General features: G+C 39.7%; 1 protein-coding gene across 2 annotated transcripts; it reads left to right on the top strand.

Moving 5' to 3' along the window:
- Nucleotides 1-177: 177 nt before the first annotated feature.
- cpeb2 (cytoplasmic polyadenylation element binding protein 2) lies at nucleotides 178-27,882 on the top strand. 2 transcript variants are annotated; one of them, XM_057363390.1, is made up of 11 exons: nucleotides 179-2,372; nucleotides 5,378-5,647; nucleotides 13,038-13,128; nucleotides 17,349-17,399; nucleotides 20,126-20,149; nucleotides 20,707-20,871; nucleotides 22,837-22,926; nucleotides 23,189-23,307; nucleotides 23,448-23,562; nucleotides 23,682-23,863; nucleotides 23,990-27,882. In XM_057363390.1, exons 1-11 carry the CDS (start codon nucleotides 1,512-1,514, stop codon nucleotides 24,215-24,217), a joined length of 2,196 nt encoding a protein of 731 aa, XP_057219373.1. In that variant the 5' UTR covers nucleotides 179-1,511; the 3' UTR covers nucleotides 24,218-27,882. The 2 variants fall into 2 exon arrangements, with proteins under 2 accessions (XP_057219374.1, XP_057219373.1); XM_057363391.1 differs by lacking the exon at nucleotides 20,126-20,149 and having other exon boundaries at nucleotides 178-2,372.

The following is a 27,882-nucleotide window of genomic DNA, read 5'->3' as shown; positions in this document are numbered from 1 at the left end:
TGGTTAAAACAAATGCCACATTTGACAAGGGAGGTACAAACACGACCAGCTGTCAAAAAGGATCAGATGCTTTCAAAGGTGGACAAAGACTAGAGAGACAGTATAATGTCTCCTCATTAGAAGCATGAGGATGCTGTTTAAGCATGCATGGGGAATGAATCACCTTGACACCCGGTAGCATTTTAATGAGATATTTTTAGCATCCAGCGTCACTGCGTATTGTGAGGCTGCACTTTTTACATATTCACTTACACTATAGTGTTTACTAGACTACAATCCATATACGGTAGAACTTGTGCAGTGGTACATACACTTTACCTTTAAAAAAGGAACTGAGGTGGTGCCATTGTACTGAGGTGACATTACATGGATAAACTTTAACACAGACCATGGTAATAAATTCTTACTGTTATCAATTAAACGGTGATCCGAGTTTATAAAAAACACGTGGTACATGGTATAAGCCATGTTAATACGATGACATCATGTCTTACAACATGATTTTTGTTAGTAGAGAATATATTGTACTACACTATATTGGCCTACTATTCCATGCAATAAACAGTAAACTAAAGTGTACATTATATAATACACACATAATACGTGCTATATTGCCACATAATTACTAATCCCAAATTTTAATAGTCACCACTGTTAATGCCTGCCATTCTTGTTGAATAACAATAGAAACCCTTCCATTATGTACTAATGTGTTTTTGACATGTTGGCAGGGTAATTATCACTTGCATTACCATAGTTGCACTAAAAACATACTGAGACACCAAAAACTATCAAGGTTTCTGTGGGCAGGCCTGATGTGTTGGGTTCTATTGGTGGGATGTTATCTGGACGTTCGGAACCAATAAAACACCCGCAAAAAAGGTCCAAAACACTCTACATAAATGAATTGTTTCATTGTAACAGTTGATGGTTTACATTGTATATGTTTGTAGCTATTGTCTGAATGCACTTATTGCGTCCACCACGCATGGTCCACACGCACGTACTGGCTCCAAGCTAAAAATGATAACGGCTAAAGGTGAATAAAAAGGCGAAGACACCAGAATGAGCAGTTGACCAAACAGATGCCATATTTCCGACCGAGAGCCTCGGAGCTCAGCATTCAGGCCGGACCGGTCTGCTCTGCTGCTGCACCTCCTGAATAATGAATGACTGACGCGCACAATGCGGCTCTCTGCGGCTCTACAGCACGCCGAAGAGGCGTGGCCGGCGTTATGACGCGAGGGTGACGCGCGTGCAGGAGTTTTAATCCTCTGCCGCAGGAGCTGATCAGCCGGTAACGCGAGGAGGGGGATGCGCGGTCGGTCGGACGGAAGGCTAGAACGGCTAAAAAAGCCGCAGACAATTAAATTAAACATTCGCAGTGGATGAAAAGGCGACCGACTCGACCGAAAGCTCCTCCTCTCTCGCTCCATTCAGTCTATAGGAAGTTGTAGGATTCTCTTATTGTTCTTGACGAGGCCTGGGAATAGGAAAGCTGGCGCAAATAAATGGGTGATTACGGGTTCGGTTTGTTGCAGACAGCGAACATCACAAACGGCACTACACTGTTCGGCGGAGGCGCGTTCGCACCCTATTCCAGCCCCTCTCCGGTGTGCCCCAGCAGCAGCTCGCCTCTGGCGTCCCCTCTTTTCCCGTCACATCAGCGCAACATGCAGGATGTGCCTGCGGGACTGACAGCCTCTCAGTCCGGCGAGACCAACGGCGACAAGAGCAGCACCGGCGACAAGGACCTGAGCCATTACCCCGCTGTAGGTCACGCACAGACGGTCGGTGACCTTCAGCACGACCGGAACATACATCAGCAGTTAAGTCAGCAGGCTGAGCCTCCCCCACCCCACCTGCCGCCGCAGCCCTACTCCTCCACGGGCCCGGACGCCGATGCGCCATCGTCCAAGGTGAAGATTCAGATGGAGTCCCCCAGCGCCCACCACATCAACAACGCCAACGGCACCAGTGGCAATAACATGCTCGGAGCCGCTTTTCCGAACCTCCCCCATCAGGAGATGCAGAACCCCGTGGGCGGCTCGGCGTCCCCCACCTTGCCCGGTTTCGGAACGCCGTGGTCCGTTCAGACGAGCTCCCCCCCTCCGCCCGTCTCCAATTCTGCCAACGCAATTAACCCGATACCAAACACCGAAACCGACAACTTTTACCCCGGCATCCCCTCCGGCTTCTTTCAGAGCTTTTCTCCCATGTCGGCCAATCCGTGCCCCGTGCAGGGTTTCGGCAGCCCCTTCAACGTCCCTCCTCAGCAGCCGCAGATCCGCCGGTCCCCTGTCAGCCCGCAGATGCCGCCGCAGCAGCAGGGCGCCTTTCTGCAGCAGCGGAACAATTACAACCACCACCAGGTGAGCACACCGTCGCCGATTCATTTTCACTCATACTATGTAGGTACTATAGGATAACTATGTAATAAACGCTGCTATAACGGAGGATGAAACTGGCCGTTGAACTGTCATTATGACGTAACCGAGGCCTTGAAATGCTGCTGCTGCTGCTGTTGCGTCATAACGCACCACTGCACTGTTGCAGCGCTCAATGGAACCATTGTGACGTCTGTACCCAGAATACAAATGCGGCCTGGCCGTCTTGTCTGTCAGTGCGTCACCACGATCCAGGCTAGAAAATAAACGCCTTGTAGTCTTGCTTTTAAACAAACGGTTTAAATACCTGATCATAACATACATACATACATTGCGTCTGTTCGGAATTAAGTACTAGCTTACTGCATAGCACTCAGTGTACATACCGCTTACCAGATATTAAAAAGCAATTACCTATAGAAAACAGGATGCAATCATATGTGTGCGCCTGTCAAATTTCTATATCAAAAATAGTAAAGTCTTTTGTCCGTTGGTCGGGCTGTTAATTGAAGGTCAATTCGAGCCCATTGCATCCTGGGATACTGTATTCTGTAAATTGAGCTCTGGCTGTATACTGCACACAATAGGTCACACAGGTATGCGAAACAGCTTTAGGAAATATTTGCATACTGCTGAAGATAAAGTATAAAGGTCGTTTTTTCTCTCAAAGTGGACACGTGCACAAGTTGTTATGCTGTTGTTTAAAGACTTCACCTGACATTCCAGATATATCTTGACCTCTGGGGCATTCAGTGAAATCTCCTGTTGAGAAAGCTTAAGAGATGTCATCAGCTTGCTAACTGCAGTATTGTTCGAAAAAAGCTGTTATTACTGTAATCTGCTTTTAAACCTTCTAAATAAGCAAAGGCATTTCACAAAATGCCATATTGGCTGTTCTTGGCATACAAAATGTTTTTTATATTCGTATAATATATACACATATACAACAGCAAACTAAAACGAACATACAGGCACATCCGGTGTAAACAATTGTCATCGAAAATGGCTCTTGTTAGCTGATTCTTAAAATGGTTAAAACAAAAAGATAAAAAAACACATATTATCGATTTAAATCATTTTAAAGAATGTCTTATGCATTATCTTTAACATCATTCAGATCCAGAAAAAATATAGACGATTAGCATACAGAACCAGGTTATGTATTTGACCTTATGTTGTGGCAGATACATTATCTTTGGATACTAAGTATTTTAGGCCTTGTTGCCAGTACTGTGGGTCACGTCCAGTGGGGGTGGGGTAGAGGAGGAGGGGGCGATGATCACATGATTTTAGGAGTGGCCTTATATACCAGTGACATTCATACTGAAGTCGTGCTGGTGTAACAGCTGTTAAGACTACACGTCTTTTAGCCAGATATTATAGCTTAAAGCTTGAGACACCCTCCATTCAGGACAAAAAAAATCTGTGTATGTGGTCGGTGTGGGTGATCGCGGATATTTATGGTAATTGAGCGAACAATTAGTTCTGTAGTCATTCACCATATGGTTGTTCATTTTTAAAATAGTGTATTGAATAAAACGTGATATACTGTAGTTCACCCAAACATAATGGACAGTTCACCCCAAAATACAACATCAGTCATTATTGTCATTCAAATCCATTATTTCCTCTGTGAAACACAAAAGAAGACATTTTGAGAAATGTTTCCATGGTTTTGTGTTCATACTCTGGAATTCAATGGGAGCAAATGTTGGTCGGTTACCATCAGTCGACAAAATAGAGAGACAAAGGAGTCACATAGGTTTGAAATGACATGAGGATGAGTAAATGACAAAATATTTTTTAGTTTTGAGTGACCTATCCCTTTACTTTATAGATATTTAGAAATAAACAACAAACACGTTATTGTGTACAGTATATAGCATAATCTCGACCGTTTGAGGCATTTCTGTTTGTCTCATTTCTACACCAGTATGTGGTTTTCAGTTTGCTGCAATGCTGATAACACTCAGCATCATATTTCCCAGTGTCTAGACGCCATCAACTGTAATTACCTCTTACGATCCCGTAAACACTCAACCAGATTGTATGAGCACACAATCTTGCACCTACACGTGCACGCTCGAGTCAAGCCATTACCCAGTTACACACCAACGGCATGGGAGTGGTTCTTAATTTGGGGAGAGTGCGCATAATGCAATGACGCAACACAATACATTATTAATCCAAAACATTTTTTTGTCATTGTATGCAGTAAAAGAGTGCATTTTTTTGTGGGAGAGTACACTGAAAGTGCGTGTGGTTGCTGTTAGCACTCATGGGATGTGCAGTGTTAGATACAAAGCTTTAAATCTTCTTACTCGTACAACAGGGCCAAGTCTGGCCACACTCAAAGTAACTCATATACGGGTGATTATGGCAGTCACATTAGTTGTGTCATAGGTATTGGCAAAATATCATGTCCGAGATTAACATGGGGTGGAAAGATAAATTGTGCTATTGCTATAAAAAATGTACTACATGTATAGAGCTATGGCAGTGTTTTTACAATATAACTTTTGTTTAATCCTATTAGTTAAGATGCCAACATGTGGCTTATATTCATATATCTTATGTTTTAATGTTTTGCTGTTTGCTTTAATAGCTCTCTCCTAGGGTTTAGCTTTCTTAATTTCTAATAATGATAATTTCATGTTAAAATTAAGTTTTATTTATCAGTGTCCAACCTGTTATTAATGTCAGGTCATTTGACTTCAACCCATGTAAAGATCTTCAATTTTGTCTTAAATAGAGATGATAAAATTTTGTTACTTTTTTATCGTGAAACAAAGTATTGTATCGAATTGTGAACTGAGTGTATTCGTTACACCCCTATACACTAATGCCCCCCCTTTGCGTCAATGCTGAAAGAATGCAACACTCATTATGATTGCATTGCAACAATGTGCGAAAATCAAGCTTACATTGCTAAAAACGTTCACGCTCAAGTATGTTTCAGGTCTGACCACACCTTTTCCTTGTACCTCTAGCCCATGATGAAGCCGTCCCCGTGGGGCAGCCATCACGGAAGCGGCTGGAACTCCGGTGGGATGTCCTGGGGCAGAGACCATCGGCGTGGGGGTGGCATTGGCGTTCCCGGCGGAGTCAACCAGATCTCTCCTATGAAGAAACCTTTCTCCAGCAATGTCATTGCTCCTCCTAAATTTCCCCGCTCCGCCGGTTCCCTGGGGCCCAAGTCCTGGATCGAAGAAAATATGTTCCGTACCGACAACAACAGCAACACGCTGCTACCCCTGCAGGTGTGTGTGTGTGGGAGCATTTTAGATGTTTGAGTAATCATCTGATTGATATTTGATGGATGGACTCATCTGGTAAGCATGATGCCTACAATGGGGTCATAGGTTTGAATCCCAGGTAATGCGCAAACGGATAAAATGTATACCGTCATTGCACTGTAAGGTGTTTGGATACAAGTGTCTGCCAAACGCAACAATGTAAACCAATCGCACTACAAGGTACCACCAACTATGCCATCGCAACCAGTAACAAAATTACATTCAAGTAGCGATGTCCATTCGAACTATGTTCAAATAAATCGTAGAGGTAGGAATCGTTTGGTCCCTCACGATTCGATTTAGAATCGATTCTTAGGGTCACGATTCGATTCAGAATCGATTCTTGATGTACTAATTAGCATATTTAAGATGTCATCGCGTCACGTTTGCGCTCAGAGTCAGACTAGTGTTGGTACTTTGGCTTCTACTTTTAGAACTGTCACATATTGTATTTTAATTAGGGCTGTTAATGCGTCAACGCATGCAATAATTTTTTTTCAGATTTAACGCGTTAAAATATTTAACGCAATTAACACAGCATCCGTCTATTTTGTCATCCTTTGTCTAGCGTTACATTACATAATCACGCTCTTATTCGTGTAAAGGCCTTTAAACCATTAAATTTGAAACAGTTGCTTTCAGTGAAGATAGACAGCTTCTAGCTGTGGGACGCAGTAAAACGCAACGCGACAGCGGTCCCGTCTGGTGTATAGCCTACAGTCACCGGCTAAAGGCTGCGTCACTGAACCTCTGTCAGACAGCGCACCAGTATTACGTTCTCTTTCGTGCTTGAATAAACAAAACCACACAAGATTATGCCAGAAAGCACAGACTTCAACGTGTTAAATAAAATCCTAAATGAATGCAAAGAGTTGTGAATATGGGAAAGGGTGTCAGATCTGCGTGCGGCAGCTCTTAAAGGGACTGCACTCTTAAACCTGGTGCTGTGACTCCTGTCACTAATATTAATCAAAGAACAAAAGAAAAGAGGAATCCGGATTCATTCACGGAGTAGTTACTTACCAGGGAACACATTTTTAATAAAGTTTGAAAGAGTAGTCGGAGGCTTGTTGGTGGTGACGTTGATATCAAGCACCCTTTAGTGTAGTCTGTTTATAGCATCGTGTTACCTTTTTGCTTCTGCCTATTGTACTTCAAAAGTAACAAATGTTGTGTTTATTTGTAATGACTATCTTGATAGACAAAACGTGTAAACATCACAAACCTTTGTTAATCACAGAGCTTATTTTTTGCGATCTTCCAAAAGTCTATGGGGAAAATGCATAGGCTTTCGGTCGAGCGAACCAGCGCGGCGCTTACTTCCGGGTTAGCCTACAAAAATACGTCATCTCTGAGGTACTGGATTGTACTTCAATGTTGAATGCCTATAATTCAAATAAAAAACAAAATAATCAATTTAATAGAGACATCAGTCGCAGTACTAATATCAGAATGTTGGATTTCATTCATAAAAATGATGTTGTTAAAGAAATCTATTGTTTCTACATTTATTTGGAGATTAAATTAGAAATGACTGGAATTTAAAAGTATATTTAAAAACATTAATGTTATGTGTGATTAATCATGATTAATCACAAAAAATGTGCGATTAATCAGATTAAATTTTTTAATCGATTGACAGCACTACTTTTAATACAACTGAGTGCCCAGTAAAGCCATTCTCATTGACGTATTCTGCTGTCAGATAGGGCTGTCACGATTATGAAATTTGGCTGACGATTAATTGTCTAATAAATCATTGCGATTATGACGATTAATTGTCTGTTTTAGAGCTTTGACTTTTAATTCTCATACATTTTTTATTCAGCTTTGAAACGACCATATTGTTCTGAATATAAAGACTATGTTCTTTTTCTTGGAAATACATTGGAAAAAATTGGGTCATCATACTTAAGGTTTAGGCTTTTACCGGTCAATAATACAACCGTAAAATACTTGTAAATTAAGTAAATTGATCAGGAGTGAATTGAAGCCACCATTAAAATGCTATCAGTCATAGAAAAGCTTCTAGTCTGTTTGTTTCTCACTTGCAAGACTACAATAAAAGTTTACTTCTATGTTAATGAGATTTTGGTAGACTGGTTTTCACACTGAAATAACATTAAATTGTACTGCAGGTTATTTTTATGGTATATGCATTAGTTTTTTTAAGTGATTGTGTTGTGGTGGTACATTTTACAAGTATTACCATGCTTTAGTTACAATATATACAATAAAATATGCAATATGAAGATGCAGTACAGCTCCCCCTAGTGTCTTCTATTGAGATGTTCAATAATTGCGATGATCTGAAACCATCGCGATGAGGTCAAACAATCGCGATGAGACGATTATTTAATAATCGTGACAGCTCTACTGTCAGACATTAAAAACAAGTACAAAATAGTAATTAAACGCGACTCATCAGTGCTGTATGTTAAACGACAGTCACTTCCTGTGACAAAATCATCATACATTAAAAGAGCGGTTATTTTACCAATATTAGTGTATTAGTCCCGTGCAGAGCACCCAGCATGTCCGTCTGGCTAACAAACTGTGCATATTTACAGAAGTATGTTCATGTTCTTAAGTCTAAACAGTGACAGGTTTTGGGAAACTCTATTTTGCACTTACTGACAAGTCAGCTGCGGTATAGTAAATTAAATGCGCTGTTTCTCGCTGCCGCTCACTCACTGCACAGAGCAGATGCAGAGAAAGACCATCCTAAAAATGTATTTCGTTTATCTTGCAGTTTAGTCCTACAGGGCTGAATGTATTTGGTTTTCTCTCTTTCTCTACTGCTCCTGTATGCTCCGCTGTGTTTGCGCATGAGGTGTGCACTCTGTAAAAGGTCCGAGTGCTGCACCGCTCTTGCAGTTGACTTCCGACTTATTTGTTCCAAAGACATCACGTCATAGGCTCCGATTTCTTTTTTCGCCAGTGGGTACTCACGTCGCCAAAACCAAACCCCACCCCCACAGGCCCCAACCAAGCCATCTTTTACAAATGCCGCATATGATTCTTGCTCGTGTGTGGTAGATGGGAGTGGGGCACGCATGTCCCCGGAGCACCCACAGGATCGGCGCCTATGCATCACGTTATGTAACATTTTAAAAAATCAATTTTTGACATTTGTGAATCGATTCGAATCACTCGCAGATTGAATCGATATTCATATGTGAATCGTTTTTTTCTCCCACCCCTAATTAAATTGTGTGTAAAACAAATGTGTTGTGCACACTGTTCCAAAACCTGATCCAAACCCTTCCTCAGGATCTGAAGACAATGAGTCACAGTGAGGTCACCACGGGCTTTGCTGGTTTCGTCCTGATGGAACCTGTCCTCAACACTCATTATCGGGCGTTTTCTTATAGACTAATTCGGGACAATAAAAGTCTCAAAATGTGGAAAATTACAAAAATTCATACATCAAAATGACAAAAATGACTAATGTCAATATTGCGTTTATTTTGCGTTTTTGTAAAGCCCACAAAGTAATGTGATTTTTTAAGATCCCTACCAAAACTATAATCTTTCAGTAGCCCTAAATATATTCCCCAGCCTAACGTAATTCATAAAAAAAACATTTTGAGAAAAAAATTGAGAGAAAACAGAGTATATTTAAAAGTACAGATGAATTCATGATGTATTATAATGCTAAAGGTAGAGACAGCGAGAGTGTGGCACAGGTTTTGCCAAGTTGCCCCATTGTTTTGTAGATAGCCGGGCCATTCACAAATGAATCACCAGTGTATCTGGATACACCCTGTCTGTTAGAATTCATTTACCTATTACAGCACTTGAAGGAGGGGAGGGGTGTATCCAGCCTGGTTTCCAGGTGGGGTAGTTTTAAGTGAGGTGTGCCAACAACTATATTGACCCATGTGGGTGAATCTCATTATACATGCATAAATAAAATGCCCTTCTTGTGTTTATTATTTGATATTTTATAAATAATAATAATACCTTTTTATTCTGGGGTAAAACATGACCCAGACATGTTTTGGCAGGCAGTTTAAGATTGATAGATTAGAGCTTGTTTAGTTAGGTGTTTTGAGGAGCTAGTTGTATTTCGAAACGTTGGTAATCGTTTGCACAGCAATCGTTTGATACGAAGCATGTTAAGGATGATTCTACACAAATTCTTAGTTCATTTCGAACCAGATCATCTTGGCCACATCACAGCCAATTGAGACGAGTTTGGCCTGGCCTTCATCACTTTCTCCTTTGTCAGGAAACAGGCTAGACTTTACTAGTATCTATGGTATTGTTTCATTTCCATAAACAGGGTGCCGTTTGGAATTCCTCACATTCCACGCGCCTCTCCTCCTGTCCTCTCATTTCTTCTCTGTGTTTGTGTGCGTATACCGCAGATGTAATGCGTCATGTTTTGACGAGAGAAAACCAAAAGGATAATAACACTCAAATGTGAGAAAAGTGAATGAGAAACAAAGAAATAGAGAGATCAAAATATGTGGCAACCAGAAAACGTATGAACCCTGGAAATGACTTTTTCATAAGTAACGCCATGTTGAAAAAAACGGCATATGGTGGGTTAGGTATGTTTTGATGCTGGTTTGTGCTGGTTTAAGCTGGTCATGTGCTGGTTTAAGCTGGTCCTGAGCTGGTTTAAGCTGGTGAGGAACCAGCACATGGCCATTTTAAACCAGCACAAACCAGCATCAAAACCTAATCCAGCATATTCTGTTTTTTTCAACAGGGTGCTGTAATTTTCAGGTACAGTGTAGTGGATCAGATAATATGAGGGTAGCATGTTTTCACGGTCACCAAAAGTTAGAGGTAAGAGATATCAAAGAAAGTGATCCTATCATTTGGCTTCATTCGTTTAGTAAACACAGATAAGGTTTTCGTGTGTATCAGAAGTTACTTTCACTTTTCTTAGTTTATCTGTGCACATTCACGTACTGGTCAGCCATTATACTTGTTATTTGTTATATAATTTCGTGTTTGACGGACAATATTTATACAGTTAGCATTATACATATGCTACATTGGAATTAGTTTTGAAACTATTTTAATGAGTGTATGATGGATCACTCCTAAATCTGAGAACAGAAAAGCCAAAGAAAAGGACAGAAAGCCAAACGTGTTTGTTACATTCCACTATAAACATTACTAGCAGATATCAAATCGTTAACTAGCAAACTGCTAGCCTAACATTAGTGGAAGAATGACAGAGGACTCATGAAGGAGTCTTCATGCCTCATGTTCCTCACTCGGAACTGAGCTGCTTTTCAGACTCTATTTTTGGTGATGTTGCTAAAGCTATATTTAGCGTCGCTAGCACCTTCCCAGCCTCGCTGCGTCTGTAAGCTTTAGTAAATGGCCTCTGAATAGGACTGGATACTGTGAACAGCACCGGAATGATATGAGCTTTGGCTTTAAAACCTGCTTTACCTGTGGGAGGCAGATGGCTGTGACATGTCTAATCGTTGAGCTCCTGCGTCGTGTGTTTTTCGGTTAATGTTGATCATAAACATGCTTGCCAGTGAAAGAGGAACCAATACATAGTCCTAAATAATGTTCTTATTCGAATTATTATGAAGATTATTATTTTATTATTATGGATAGGTAATGGGTAGTTCGTAACTGGAAGCTGGAATGAAATTGCGTGATGGTAGCTCATTCACCTACAACAAAACCTAGTGCTATTGCTTAATGTGTATGAGGTTTTGCTGTATTGACATCACAAGAAAAGTAAAACCTGAAACATCCGGTGTTGTAGGAGCAGCCAACGGTGTCAACTCATGAGAATATTATCTCAGAATAAAAATAGTATAAATATAATTGAAGTTAATGGAAAATCCTCATCATAATAGAAAAACAAATATGTGTGTGTATGTGTACAGTATGCACTCACCATTGTGACCAATGAGTATCTTAAATTACATTGAAGTTGAACACAGCAGCAAACAACATTTTTCAAGGAAAATAGTCTATGAATTGTCTAGGGACATGACTGGATGTAAATATGTTAAACTAGCACACCAGGAGTAAGGAAAATTCATTTCAAAATGTGATTAAAGATGCTGAAATCAAGTTTCAGAAGAAATTTCAAATTTCACAAGAAGATGAACATCAGTGCATGAGAGTTTCAGTTTTGATTTCAGATGTTCTTTAATGTACAAATATTTCCTTATTTAGATCTTTTTTATATTTTACATTTGTATTTAATAGGGATGTATCGGGCCCGATACCAAGCTCTAGTACTCGTACTTATATACGTGACATACCTGACAGAACTGACTGAAAATTGTGCTTTGAAAGTTTGTGACAAGCACATAAACGTGTCTTTTTTCATAATGTGTTTTGAGGCAGAGTTATTAGTTTCAGTGTATTGTGCTTGGAAAATTGCCACCTCACCAAAAAAAATACAGGCATCGGTATCGGCGAGTACCAGAAAAAAATGTTGGTTAAAAAATGGTATCGGAGCATCCCTAGTATTTAAGTTTATATGCAAAAACTAACATGCTGCAATACCTGCTATTCGCAATAAACAGCTTACAGGGCTAGAAATGATCTGAACATTTAGAAAATATTCAATATTATTTTGTTGGTAGTATAAAATTATTATAGAACGTCATATACAGGTTTTGAACCACATGAATAAATAATGAAATAACTTAAAAAGTCTTTGTCTTTGGGTATCTATCCTTAATTTGATCACTCCTTTGGGTTAATTTTGAGAAAACTGTGGAAAGAACTGCAGGCATACACTAGCAGGTCATGCGATTGACTACAGAATGAGACCATTGTATGTGCACCATGTTTGTGTCAGCTGTGCACAGGGCATGTGTTTCCTCTGACGTTCACACACAGGTCTTGTAGGGTTGGCGGATGGCTGTGTTTATCTTCACATTCCTTCTTGGGCTCATTGTGGTAATGACACAGATATCCACGGAATGTTGTTAGGCAGGTGGTATGACAGGAGATTGGATGCTGCTTTAATGCACACAGGAGGGAAGAGGGATATTCTCACCAACCCGACTGAAAACATGCGACGCATGCAAATCTGTCCCGCACGTACATTCCTGCCTGGTTAATTCTACACACCATAGTTCTCCAAACAACATTCCAGAGGGTCTGCCGCAGTATTCCAGAGATTCAGGGGTGACTGGTTCATTGGCGGCCAACACAAACAGACTCTATTCCTGCTCAGAGCGGCCAGTTTGGAAAGAATGCGATTCATCATGTTCAAGGGTGCCAGTCCACTTCAGACTACATTCGTACACTTTTTCCCTCTGGAATGAAGATGGCCGCAGTGTCTATTTGAGAGTAACTAGTGTTCTTCTGTAATGCACATAATATAAGCGTGTCATTCTTTCTTTCTCAGGATCGCTCCAGGATGTACGACAGTCTGAACATGCATTCGTTGGAGAGTTCACTGATTGACATCATGAGGGCGGAGCAGGATCCTTTGAAGGGTAAGACCCGTTTCCTGCTCGATGCACTGTTGTCATGGTAACCAGATTAAAAGGCTTTTAAAGCGTTTGCTGCATGAACATTGGTAAATATATTTTGGATATCATGACTTACACAAGGTCTGCCTTCATTGCTTATAAAGCAGAGCTTGCGATTTGGGGTTTTCTGTGTGTGCTGCCGATGTTTGTTTGGGCTAAATGTTTCAAAGTGTCAAAAAGAGCTTATAAAACCGTTTTAGAGCTAAAACCTGAGCAAATATATGCACACCTGTGACTGCCTTAAAGTAATTCACATTACACAATAGTACAAAAGTACCCAGCTTTTATGCATTTTGCTTCTGTAACAAATAATATTATTAAAAACAATATGCTTTTTATGATTTAACGGGACCTGATAGTAGAGCGGAAAGCATTGGGTAGAGACAGGGGAGTTGGATAGGCAAAGGACCCTTGAGATGGGAATCAAAGTCCGTTTAGGGAAGTCGTGCCACTCGGCGGCCATCTTTTCAACGCGCCTCCGGGATGTTATTATGTAATTCAAACAAGACGTGAATGGGAATACAGATTTTTCTAAAATCCCAATTAAACGACATATTTAAAAACAACATTTAAAAATGACATAAACTGTACTATAACGTTTGTTTTCTATGATCAAATTGCGCTTAAAAACATTATTTTTCATGTTGCTTAAGATACTATGCATGCGCAAAGCCTCGCTAGGGCGGCCATATTGAGCGTTGCATTGGCGCATCTTGTTAATATTAATATCTTTGTGGGAATTCATCACAGGTCGCCGCACGATTGATCCCGGCCAATATGCCACACGACATTACTATATTTTTAATATAGTCTTACTGTCTGTGTTTCATTGGTGCATTATACTGCACTCCAGCCAGATGTTGGATGGACAGTTAGTCCTGGCCAACGTTCTTTTTCTCATTCAATATCCGGGCAATATAGTTAAGTCATCGCAAATGATGTTTCACATTGCGGGTTTAACAGCACCTCTCAATCCCGGTAAAATCACTGTAACGCACGGCCTGCATCATTTTAGTTGGACCCAAAGAACATTCCGGCTGATCTGTATTTGGGTAAAGTCCCAGTCGAGAGGCCTTTCGTGGTGTCACAGCAAGACAGAGATGCAAGTGTGAGTGCTGGGTGGGGCACTGCGCTCTCTCACTCGAGCTTCTCGATCAGCCTGCTGGAGCAGATGGACCAGACACATGGGGCGGCACTAACTGCAGTGAGACAGAGAGAGAGCGATGGGTGTGGGTACAGACTATATTTAGTGCAGGACACACTCTGACACTCTGTGTGTGACAGCCAAAGGACAGAACAGAATAAGCGAGGGACGTCCCTGCGGCTTCCACCGACCCCTTTTTTAGTCAATGCGAAATCAAATTGGATTTTGTTAATACATTTTACCAGCTTAGTTGTGCATAATTCAACGGTCACTTCACTTCAGTTGTTTTGTGGGAACATTTATATATCCTGTTTGAGGAACACACATCATTTAATAAACACATGATTTTGAATAAAAACAAGGACCTTGCTATGTGGAGAATAACATAGCAAAAATTCTAAAGAAAATCTCAAAACTAGTGTTCATAAAATCAACTTGAAGTGAATAACAGATAACTGAATGAAGAATAACATACAGTATTTAGTATTGTTTTCAAATATTTTCTGTCCAGTTATGATGTGCTACTGTCGATAAAACTTTTATATTGGTTTGTAGTTTGTCAATTGATGTTCATTAAATGAATGAAATTAAGTCCAATATTTATACAATTATACAACAATTCTTTTTTACATACTGAATTTTTGGTTTCGACTTTGAATTTTCATTTTGGTGCATCGCTAGTTATTGATTTTGGTGTGAATGGGCCTTTTGAGTTTAAACTGTGGCTAAGCCACGGGTACGGTAGACACAGTTAGCTTTGGTATCATGCCATAATGCTCCTAATCGAACAGATCGTGGGAGGTGTGCTGAGCGAACCACTTCTCAGAAGCCTGCTAAGCAAAGGATTGCTGGGTTAATGGGTCATCACGAGCAGTTGTGGCAGCCAGCATCAGTGAATGTGCTGCCATGAGCAAAAACAAAACACTGAAAACAACTTCACTGTGTTGAAATATTCAACATTTGGCACGGATACCAGAGAACCACACACACAATACTGGGTTGTCTTGTGTTATTGTACGGGATCGGAAAACAGATGAAAAGCAAGTTGCTTCACCGCAGGAAGGACCCACCGGAGCTTGTGAAGGCTGTGTACAATTGTGTCTCTTGATGCATCTGTTTATTCATTGAACAACAGATGGTGTGTGTGTGTGTGCGAGAGACTGCATGTGTTTCTCTGTGTGTCTGTTAAGTAAGGTACACACTAAGCCGACGCAACGAACTACCGCAGACGAAAAGCAGACTGTGAGGTTGGATGACGTTGACTGCGTCTGGGTCCAAAATTGCCATGACACACCAAGCCGATGGTAGAAACACGTCGGCCAAGTAGCACGTTCGTTCCACGCCTGTGCGAGAGGAATCATTTTCCGTTCCAGCAGGTGGCAGTAGTTAATATTTGATACCCAAAACGGGAAACCGGAAGAGCTAGTATAAGCTGGGATACAAAACATAAATAAAGCAGCGTTTTCTCCCAGATTCACACAAATCTCACTCACCACAGACGTAGTTGTGATATATCTGGTCTGTTCCACATGCTGAAGGAACTTAGTCCAATCATACCGAGTCAAAATACAAACTATATATCTGGGACAGATTGATATAAATGTGTATTGATTGTGTTTTTGATGCAGTCACAGTGTGCATTAGCTAGGGATGAATAACATAGATTATTGGCTTGATTGGTGTTGGTTGTATATTTTGTACCTAAATAAAATCTACATAAGAGCCACTGGTTTGAACTAGGTCTGCACGATCATGGTTAAAATTTTAAACATGATTATTTTGTCAGTTCTGAACTTTTGTTTTGAATTTCACTTCAGTATGATTATTAGACCTATACTTTACAGCCAGTGAATATGTTATAATCTGCTGCCATTGAACTTCTTCAACACCGTATTTCAAAGCATCAATCATCTAAAAGCTCCACCACAAAAATGAACATTTTGTGACTTTTGGAATGAAACTTTGCTACTCCATTTTTGATTTCTTGTTCTTTTGTTTATAAATCATTGGTCACCCTTCATGTTTGTCTGTGGGTTTTGCAAAAAAGTATTAAAATAGTAGAAGTGCAATGAAAAAATGTTTGTGTATTTCTTGTGAAGTGGCAAAATATAAGCGATGATTTTCTGACCATTTTGGGAGTTTTGTGCTTGCTTTTAAAACATTAATAGCACAACGATTATGCTCAATTAGTTGTGGGGAAGCATAAGTCGTTATCACAATTAAAATACGATTAATCGTGCCGCCCTAGTTTGAACCAAATGTGACCCTGGATCACAAAACCAGTCTTAAGTAGCACGGGAACATTTTTAGTAAAAGACAAAAATACATTGTGTGGGTCAAAATTATCGATTTTTCTTTTATGCCAAAAATCATTAGGATATTAAGTGAAGATCATGTTCCATGAAGATATTTTGTAAATTTCCTACCTTAAATATATAAAAACTTTATTTTTGTGAGTGGATGGCCTGCCACAGTGCCCCTGATTAACAACTTCAAAGGCAATTTTCTCAATATTTTGATTTTTTTGCTCTCTCAGATTCCTGAGTTTTAAACGGTTGTATCTCAGCCAGATATTGTCCTATTTTAACAACTCATATATCTATAGAAAGTTTATTTATTCAGCTTTCAGATTATGTGTTGTGACTGGTTTTGTTGTGCAGGGTCACAAATGTGCTCACGTGTGTCAGACCTTTGACTGTGTGTTTCACGGCACAGCTACTTTTGATCCTCATAGCTGCAAATTTTCCCATTAGAGATAAGGCATGTTTCGAATATTTGCAACACATGCCGAACATTTTTGCTGGTGATCTATACATTTAAAATATATTGCAATCATTTTAATAGACGTTGTTTTGCAAGTAAATTTTGAAATGTTTCTTCGTTGTCTTGTGACTTGAGAGTTTGAGAGCTTTAAGGCGAAGATGCGTTGAAGAGACCTTAGAGTCGGTAGCTTTAGCTTTAGAGTCGGTAGGTTTGACATTCAATGATTTGCTTGTGTCATCAATTTCACTCTCTCTATCTCTCTCTGTCTCATGTTTAGGCCGTGTGGGATGTCCCCACCCCGGTGCTGACGGCCTGCTCATGTTCAATGGTAATTATAACAGTGAGCTTTTCTGTTTCCATCTTGTCTGTAACATACTAAAATCCAGACCATGCCCATAAACAATATACAACTGAGAAATCAGAAATGTTGAGGAAAATTGACTTAATGAAATCAGTTACTGTTCCCAGTCAAGAGAATTATGAGATACAGGCATAGGTCCATAGCAAAGACTTACAGCTTTTATAAAATTGAAGCAGATTCTTTAAGTGACATCCTTTCTCTTGGCTAAGGTTAATATTTGTTATTACTGCGTGATGAATATCAGTGTCAAGGTATTTTAGTACAACTGTAGGACTATATTGCCCTGTATTGCTATATCAACACCCATGACAAGAACTACATTTGAGTTAAAGAGGATGAAGTTCACAATGCAGTTTTAGCATTTTGAAACGCTGCACAATTTTGCATTTGACACTCATCTGGTTTGAGCAATCCTGGCTCGACTAATCAGCTTGCTTCATGCAGACGCAACGTTTGCCAGTTTTCCATTTTTAGCAAGCGTGAGCAAACTCTCACTGGGCTTGGATTCACTTTACCCAATTTAGTTTATGGTCTCTGAAACTAGATAGGGTGGTGAATTTCACATTTGTGCCATATTTTCAGTAACACTTGTATTGAATAAATAGATGATAGTAGATCGCACTATCACACAAAATGAGTCAAAAGAAATATTGTTTGAGCACTGTGTTGTTTTCACTTTGAAGCATTATCTTAGTGTTGGGGATTTGAACAAACCCCTTAACACCATGAGCTATAGATATAAAGAGAATAGCAGAGTATACACCACAACTTACTACAAATTAAACAGATGAACATTATCGTTGACATAACTTGATGGATTTTTTTATCCATTGACAGACAATTAAAGTCTATTTTGACTTTAAAGGTGTCACACATTTCAAATGTGAAAATGCAGCATTATCATCTGTTTGTGTGGATGCTAATATTTAATAGTTATCGTTCTTGTTGTGAACTGGCCTTTAGTCAAAAGTATTTCTGTGGAACTTGCCTCACACCATTGTTGCTGTGGTCGTGATCAAAATCTTAGCAAATGCAGGGCTCGCAAAATTTCAATTTAGGGCAGGCCGTCTTCAGATTTTGGTAGCTCGAAAAGTATTTAACTAGCCCACATAAAAAGAGAACTGGATAGGAGTTAAAACATCAATAAAAAATAAGTGAAACATGAGTATGTTGGCTTTCTCAAGTCAACATAACTAGGGATGCACCGATAGGATTTTTTTTGGCCAAAACCGATACAGAGGTCAATTGCATTGTACTTTACAATAGCAATTTTTTTCTGCATTAATTAATGAATTGGATCCATTTAACATTTTAAGAGAGGCACAAGTTAAGATAAAAATACAATAAGACACATAATGACAATCTTCAAATGTGATTTTTGCTATCCAATATTTCTTTTATTTACAACATTAACTCATATTTCACTTAAAATTGAAAATTTCTTTAATAAACTAAGATAAAGTCTGTGCTGTTGCTATTTAATTATTTTGCTTAGAGAAAAACCTTGGATTATTCAGACATGCAACTCATTGCCTCTGTCTTTTTCCTGCTATTGCCGATATGCCGATGGTGTTAAATTAATCCAACATCAACCGATTAATATCGGTGGCCGATACATCGGTGCATACCTATAAAAATCTTTTCAAAACAAATAACAAAATTGGTTTGAACTTGTATTAATGGAATCAATGTGTAAGAAAGGAATAACATTTTCTTTCATGTCAGACAATCCAAGTGTTTTGGACACATTGGTCATCGTCTTATGTGGGGTTTAACTGGTTTGTGCAGCTAGTTAGGGTCACGAGAGAGACATGTGTTAGTTTCAAATACATGAATTTTAAGAGCATTCTGTAACGTTGGTCAGATGATCCATTGGAACATGTGCTGTGAGAGTCGTGATCATTTGAACTGATAGTTGGAGAGGTTGCTCAGCATCAAGAAAATATTAACTTTAGCACAATTTCATACTAAACCTTCACCAGGCTGAAATGACCAGACTGGTCAGTTCGGGGTTCAGCTCAGGGTTGCATGACAAAAAGGCAACACAATTAAGCTGTAAAATGTATTCAAATTATGTAAAAAATGTATTTAAAAATGGAAAATTATATAACCAACAGACAATTTTCACGTTATTTCCTGGAAAAGAAAGCATCAGTGAACAGCCATGTTTAATCATTCATGCACATAAAAAACTATTTGACAATGTCATTGGAAAACCATTATGTTGCGATATGCACTTTTCCGATGATTTTAATACGTCATGCATGATCTTTTCCAGCAAGTCTTAGTTGGTGATGCTAGTCAACCAAGGTAGTTTTTCTTGTGATGATACAGTAGTTTATCAAGATAGTCTTGCTGGTTAAGTTGGTCAATTAGTGTGGTCTTGCTGACTAAGAAATTTACTAGTTTTTTTACCTCACTGAATATTGTTGGTACATGGGAACATTTTGGAAGTGACATGAGTTGGGGAACAGTGTGTCATGTTGACTTCAAGCAGTCAAACCAAAACCATTTAAAACCAGCATTCCCATTAAGCTCACAAAAAATGACTGACTTAATGCACAGTTTGCCCAAAGTCTTTTTGCTTGTGTGTTTGTGAGAGAGAAAGAGATTAGAAATCACTCAATAACGAAAGTAAAATCCGTTCCATTTGTCGTTTCATAGTTTTCTGTATTGTTTTTGTTCACATGCAGCCAGGAGCTATGGGAGACGACGAGGTAAAATCTACATTCTTTGTTCAAGCTGTGTTGGCATGGCAGTATTCTGTGTGTATGTGTAGGCCTACAGTGTTTGTGTGTGTATTCTACATTTTGTAGACTCAAAATCTGTGCTTCTGTCTTTCTTGGTCATTAGCGACACCATGTTATCAGGTTGTTATTTTAAGAATGACGTCTGGTATAATGAGAGCAGATGTGATTTTTGAAATTGGTTCAGTGTTCCAGTCCTAGATACACACATACTTTGACATGCATCACAAGTGGGCAGCGTTAAAATCAACCAATTGAGAATCAACTTCAGAATTACCGTCTACTAACATAAACTGTTATCACATAAATAAAAAAGGTAATACGTTAAGAAAAGAATTATATGAATTAGCATTTGATCGAAATGAGATGCATTTGAGGTGCACGTAAACACGTGTCAATGTCAATCTGTTTTGACTGGCCACTTCTGATCAGATTACCCAAGACGGATGCTAATATGAGTGTAAATGGTCTTTTGTGTTTATGTATGTCTAAGGGTGTGTTCTCACCTGTCATTTATCTTTTAACAGGACGCTCCTCCCTCTTCCCCATTGACGACGGTCTACTTGACGACGGCCATGGCAACCAAGGTGTTCTGGGGTCTCCTCACTGTTACCCCCATCAGAACGGCGAACGCATGGAGAGGTTCTCCCGCAAAGTGTTTGTGGGTGGTCTGCCGCCTGACATCGACGAAGGTTAGTTTGAAAAAAAGTGAAAAAGCTTGAGTTCAGAATCTTGTATAGTGCAAATCTTGAATGGTGATCTTGGTACTCAGTATGTTTTTAATGAGCAGTTTGACTATGAGATGGGTAATCACTTTTAAACACATTTACGGTTTGTTTCCCTGGTGCCACTGAAATCTTTCTTCTGTACGTTATTCAATAACAGCTCTGAGAAACTTAAAGCCTTTACTGAGCAACAAAATGGCTGCCGCTATCGAGGAATGTTGATTTCGTGTCAGTCAGAGCACATCTAGTTTAAACTTAATACAATGATACAAAAATGGATATTGAACAGATATTGACCCTTTATCCACTGAAGCATTTTTAAGTGGCTGGAAACGTCAGGCACTCTTCTGACAACGCCAGCTGTGAGTGCTTGATAGTGTTTCTTCAGCTGAGACGTTTTGGTTGCTATGATACAGAATATCCACTGATATAATAGCTGCATCCCAATTCAAAGGCTGGACCCTTCGAAGAACATGGACTTCAAAGGCGAGGGATGTAGCCTCCAAAGCGAAATGAAATGAGACGGTCTCATTTCAATGAATAGTTGCGTCACCTCTTGCTTCTGTGTCACAGCAGCGACATTTCTGAGTTTCTAAAACAAATATGGAGCCAGAAATTTTAATTTTATTTAGAGAATATGATGCATTGCTGTAGATTAAACTGCCCAACACCTGATCAAATTAACCAACCTTAGAAATATACAGAATACAATGTTATATATAATATTAAAACACCGACAGGGACCCTTTCTGTGGATTACATAGTTGAACTTCATTAAACTAAAGATTTAAATGTTTATTTTGAAAAATATCCAGGCCGTGTAGCCTTCAGTCGCGCTGCTGTGACACATTGGGCTCTATCACATACTTGCTGCAATGTGGCGCCAGGCGCGACGCAAGTGTTTTTTGCTAGTTTCAGCTCGACGCAGTTTTCATTTTCACGTCCTGCGCCATGTTGTTCAAATAGCAAATGCATTTGCCTCCATTTGTGCGCCCATGGGCGTGTGCTGGTCTGAAAACGATGTGTGTTCGGGCGCATTGTTGGCGCATTGCTATTTGAGGCAACTGAAATAGACTGTGCCATTGACCGACTGAAACCTGGTCTAAAGTCAACGGCGCAATATATTTTTTTGTTATTTAAAGAGCTTGTTAGTAATATGCGACTATAGGCGGGTGCACAGCACACGTACATTCTGCTTATTACACACAGAGGAACGCGCAGCAGTACACAAACAAGCCAAATATTAAAAATAAATGGATTACAATGTAAAAGATTATTATTGTGTACATAAAGTTAAAAAATCTGACTTGTCCTGTAGATGGTCTGCTCGTGCGCTTTAACCTCACGCACGAGCAGACGCGTTTCCTCTCTGGAGAAGCATCCAGTCTTTGCTCTTGCAAATTCCGCCGTGTAAATAGCGAATCCGCCATGGCGCGAGAGCAACTGGCTCTTAAAGGGAATGGGAGATAAGACTCTGATTGGGTTACTGCACACTTTGCCCAAAACACACCCATGACTCATTAAGAGAATAGGGACAACCCTTTTAGACCACGTGCCTGGCGCGCTGACCGTTTTCCCCGTTCTTAAACTAGCAAAAGTGGATTCGGACACACCCTAAGTGCTCTTGCACCTTGCGCTTTAGACCATGTGCTTAGATCGTTAAAATAGGGCCCATTCAGTCTTGGCAAGGAGCCTTCTGAGGATGAAGCCTCTGAATTGGGGCACAGCTAATGTGTTACTAGTATCTGATTTCACAGAGAGTTTGTTTAATCAACAAATGTTAATATTGCAGTAGCTCAGAAATATCATCTGAACAGAAATATAAACTTCTGCATGCTTTTCAGTCACATAATACAAGTGAAATGTGCTGGTTGCTCGGTGTGGATATGTGTGCTGTATGAAATTTCTTGAACTTTCTTACATTTTATGCAGATGAAATCACAAGCAGTTTCCGGCGCTTTGGTCACCTGGTTGTTGATTGGCCACACAAAGCAGAGAGCAAGTCTTACTTTCCTCCTAAAGGTAATTCATGAAGATGAGCATGTTAAAACACATGGTCTGTCTGTGGCAGCTACATACACTAATAGTGTAAAAATAATAAATAAATTATATTAAATTATATATGATTATCAAATGACAAAATACACAATTATTGTATTTTTCTAATACATAATTTTATCTTTTACTATATCTAGTAAGCACCATATGTTGCGCAAAGCTTTTGGTTGTCCTAGTTACTGCCTTCTATCCTCGTGCTGATTTGCTGTGTTGTGGTGTTGTCTAGGTTACGCCTTCCTCCTGTTCCAAGAGGAGAGCTCGGTGCAGGCCCTGATCGAAGCCTGTCTGGAAGAGGACGGAAAGCTCTACCTGTGTGTGTCCAGCCCCACCATTAAAGACAAGCCTGTGAGTTCAGACACAAGCATTTATATGCACATTATCACTGACCATTCCGCTGTGAAAGAGGCAAAACGAAGTACTCTGCGCTTCTGTTTGTGTTATGTACACTCTGCGATTACATAGTGGATATGTGTGCGATGTTTTAGGTCCAAATTCGTCCATGGAACCTAAGTGACAGCGATTTCGTGATGGACGGCTCTCAGCCACTGGACCCTCGCAAGACCATCTTTGTGGGAGGAGTACCACGCCCACTTAGAGCAGGTACTTCGAACTGATAACCGGACAGCATCATAAAGAGATGCAGATACACAAAATGTCTAAAGGTTTTGTATTTGAGGAAACAGACTTTCATTTGTGTTGTTGTGTCTCGCTCTCTCAAGTGGAGCTAGCAATGATAATGGACCGCTTGTATGGTGGAGTTTGTTATGCGGGTATTGACACCGATCCGGAACTGAAGTACCCGAAGGGGGCGGGGCGTGTGGCCTTCTCCAATCAGCAGAGCTACATCGCTGCCATCAGCGCTCGATTCGTCCAGCTGCAACATGGCGACATTGACAAACGGGTAACCGAACTCATAGGTTATGTTGTGAAATTGACTTAACTGCACTTAAGAAAAACAAAACTGTTACAAAAGTAACGGAAAATGTACAATGAATCATTTTAAAAAATTTTCATATGCGCGACACAGGTGGAGGTGAAGCCGTACGTCTTAGACGACCAGCTGTGCGATGAGTGTCAGGGAGCGCGATGCGGAGGGAAGTTTGCTCCGTTCTTTTGCGCCAACGTCACCTGTCTGCAGTATTACTGCGAGTTCTGCTGGGCAAACATCCACTCCCGCGCTGGCCGGGAGTTCCACAAGCCGCTCGTGAAAGAAGGAGCCGACCGTCCCCGCCAGATCCACTTCCGCTGGAACTAAAGACGGAAATTCTGGGAGAGCGGTAGCATGCGAGACGAAGCCGAAACCACACGTCTGCAGCGGGGAAAAAAGATGCTTTGTTTGACCCCTGAATTCAAGCTGTCAGTATAGAGTTACGTAACCATATACAGTATATAGAGAATATATATGACTATAAATATATAAATATATCTTTATCTTTTGTAGCAGCCAGAAACACTACAAGCCTCAGTTTATTTCACCAAACCACTTCTTTCTCCCCCTCCCTGCACATCTCAGGCTCAGAACAGAGTTTTTGTGGTACTTTCGTGTTTTTTAAAAAGGAGATTACGAAAAAAGAGATTGATTTTTTGTAGTTTTTCAAATTATTTTTATATGTGAGATTTAAAAAGTAGAAACGAGAATGTTTTCGCTTGGGGGGGCAGCCTGTTTGTTTCGTTCGTTGGTTTGGTCAGTCTGTGTTCGTCTGCTGCTAAATCCCCTCCTAGTGGGCAAAGTGCGCAATTGTCTCTGGAAAACCCTTGATGACGTCGTTTCTGATGCCGGCCCTGGATTTCGAACCAAAGGTAGCAAAATGCGCGGCCTGAAAATGAGACGTTTCTGCCGCGGTATAAAACAAAAACGATACAATTTCCCCTTCCCCCATGTTCCCACGTGCTGTTAGCAGGAATAGGAATGATTGGCTAATAATTACAGAGACTTTCCATTTTTTACTGGCAAAAAAGATAATACCTCAGAATATTAATCTGGCTTGTTATTGCTCTACTCTTGCAATTTAATCACAAGCTATAGAAGAAGCTTTGCTGCTATATAGGATATACATGAGTAGATAGCGTAGGTGTTCTATGTAATGCCATTGTGATGTCAATGATGATGTCATAGGCAGAAATGCAGTGTGTTCCTCTCACAAAAGCATGGCCGACCTGTTGCCATGGAAACACAGAATGTGAAAACCTATGTGCATGTTTGTGGCTGTACATCATTTGCATGCAGTGTAAAGGTTACCAGCACATATACGAAAGAAAAAAAACAGATCAAACTAAACACGATGCATATTAACGACAAACAGAGGAATTTAATGTAGCATGAGGCGAAAAGGTCAGACTCTTAGATATAAGATAATCAATAATAACGAAAGATGGTAAAAAAAATGTGTAAAATTACCCGTAACGAACCTCTGCATGCATTGTTGTGATGAATCCATTTACAAACTTATTACGAGAGAAGTGACATTAGTTTTTAGAGTAGTGAGTTCTGCCATTTTGTAACTTGATAAGTAGTCAAGAGACGGTGTGCTGTCCTGTGGTTTTTGTGTCTCGTCTTTGTGCCGTGTGAGTCTAGTTACGAATTGAGGTTTCAGTTCGATTTAAGCTCTTGGATCTAGAGGATCGCAAGAACCCTCTCGACATTTACCCCTGAACATCCCTGAATCCCCCTTCCCACCCCTCTTATTATGATAGTCAACTTAAGTGACGTGACCCGTCGCAGGATAGGAACCCGTCTGCGCTATCGTTGTCAGTAGTATGTCTGATCTAGGTCGTGTAGACATATACATTTGCGCAGAAGGAATCGTAATTGCGTTCATCGTCTGTGTAGATTACGTATTATCTGGACAACAAAAGATCAGTAAATACAGACGTGAAGGGAGAAAGGAGAGAAGAGAGGAACTCCATCGGCAGGTCTTCGTAGGATATTTTTGTTGCGTAGCATTCATATTGAGATTATTTTGGTTTTCAGAGTTATCAGGTGATTCTCTGTGTTTGAGCAGTCTTATGGACAATCTCTACAGAAGCAATGGTCGCTGGTCCTAAAACCAGCTGTTTGGTACTGTATTGCTCTTTCTATCCGTCTATCTGCTGTCTCTCTCTCTCTTGTTCTTTTTTGCACTCTGTATATCCTCGTGTTCTTGGGTTTGGTGAAGAATTCAGTGCCCTGTCGTACTGTCTACTAGTTCGTATGTGTGATTTAACCTTTCAAGTGTCGACAGTGAGCTGAGATTGTATGTTTTATTTATTACGTATGTGTATTTTTAAGTAATGTATTTATTTGTTGACGTGTCGCCTTTTCCCAGACTTTGGAATCTCTAATCACTTTGTAGGACATGTGATGCACTACCTTTTCAATGTCTCTCTCCTCTCTTTTCTCCACTGGGAAAACCAGTTCCTCCTGGTTTTGACTCAAGTGCAAAATAGTTTCTTATTTTGTATCACATCACGTTTTTTGTATACTATTTTAATTCTTGAATAATTATCACCTGTTTTAAGTCTATTGGATAATTTAAATATCTTTATTTTTACATAGTAACTTATTTGATGTCTTATGTAAGACGCTGGACCCAGATTCGATTTAAACTGTGTACTCTGAATAAGTAGCAAAGGTGTTTTTGGGGAACTTTTTAACGCGTCAACACGTGAAATATGTGAATTGTTGTTCCATCACATGGGAAAATTGTCACGTGGTGGCCTTGTTCTAAACAAAATGGCCGCCACGCTGTCAACAACACCTGTCTTTCCTTGTTTGCGACAAGTACTCTGTTCTGTTTTGCGTGTTCAACACTGTTGCTTGGTATGTGCGTGTGTGTATTTTTGCTGTCGTCATTTTAAAAAATCGTATTTGTTTGACTATTTTTGTAGACAGATAACTATTTGATTTAAATTGTATTTTTCTATTTCCGTAGATCTCCAATGCTCACTTTATTTGCCCACGTATTTATGGTTACGTTCACACGCGGCATCACGCTGGAAGACGTAAAACCCTTTGTTTCTCGAAACATCCGTTTAGTTATGCGTATGTGAATCTATTTATGTATTATTGCTTAGCACACATGGATTTGGCTACTATTTAAGTTGGTCGTGTATTTTATTTGAAGCAAGGAAACATTGAGGGTTCTACTATGTTCATGGGAAACACTTGAGACTCTCCCCGGTTAGATGGAGGGGTATCAGCCCTCCCCTCACTGATACTCAGAAACTTGAATATAACACATTTTGAAAGGCTTACTAACCTCGAATCTGTGTTGTGACGTGCAATACTGTTTCTAATGTTTGTATAAAAAAAGTGAGATTTGCAGTGTATACCTTTTTAATGCAGATTTATTTTTTTCATTGCATATTTTGCAAATTTCTGATTCACAGTGTCATTTTTTACTGTCAGAAAAGATGAAACCCCTTGTTTTCATTGCAACTATTTTTAAATCCAGATATCTTTGTACTGATGTAAATGATTGTAGTTATTTTGGATAGTGTTTTGCTAACAAAAGGAGAAACTTTTTCATGCATATTTCTATTTCTTTTTTGTTTGTTTTTGTTTTTTATTTTACACTAATGGTAGCAAAATATTTGGGATAATTTTTCATATTATATGTCATTAATATTATTTTGTAGGCTATTTTTATGTGGAAAGATATGAATATATAATTTTATGATGCTAACTGCTAAAATATGATTTCAATTTGAATTATTTTTAAAGCTAAAATCTTTGTAATATTGGTAATGTTCTAGTTTCTAAATCAAGTTTGTGTAGAGATTCACACAAGTGGTTTATGAAGTGTTCAGACTGTAATTATTACTGAATGGCTCTTTGATATGCAAACTGAATATCATGTTGTTCTTTATTTTGTATTTAAATGGGGTGTTGATTACAATCTTTTTCTTTCGTTTCCTGAATAAAGACCCATTCTGTTCAGA

Source organism: Triplophysa rosa, linkage group LG21, assembly GCF_024868665.1.
Source record: "Triplophysa rosa linkage group LG21, Trosa_1v2, whole genome shotgun sequence".
Taxonomy (NCBI): Eukaryota; Metazoa; Chordata; class Actinopteri; order Cypriniformes; family Nemacheilidae; genus Triplophysa; species Triplophysa rosa.
Note: the sequence above shows the minus strand (reverse complement) of the source record. Positions and strands in the feature narration are given on the sequence as shown.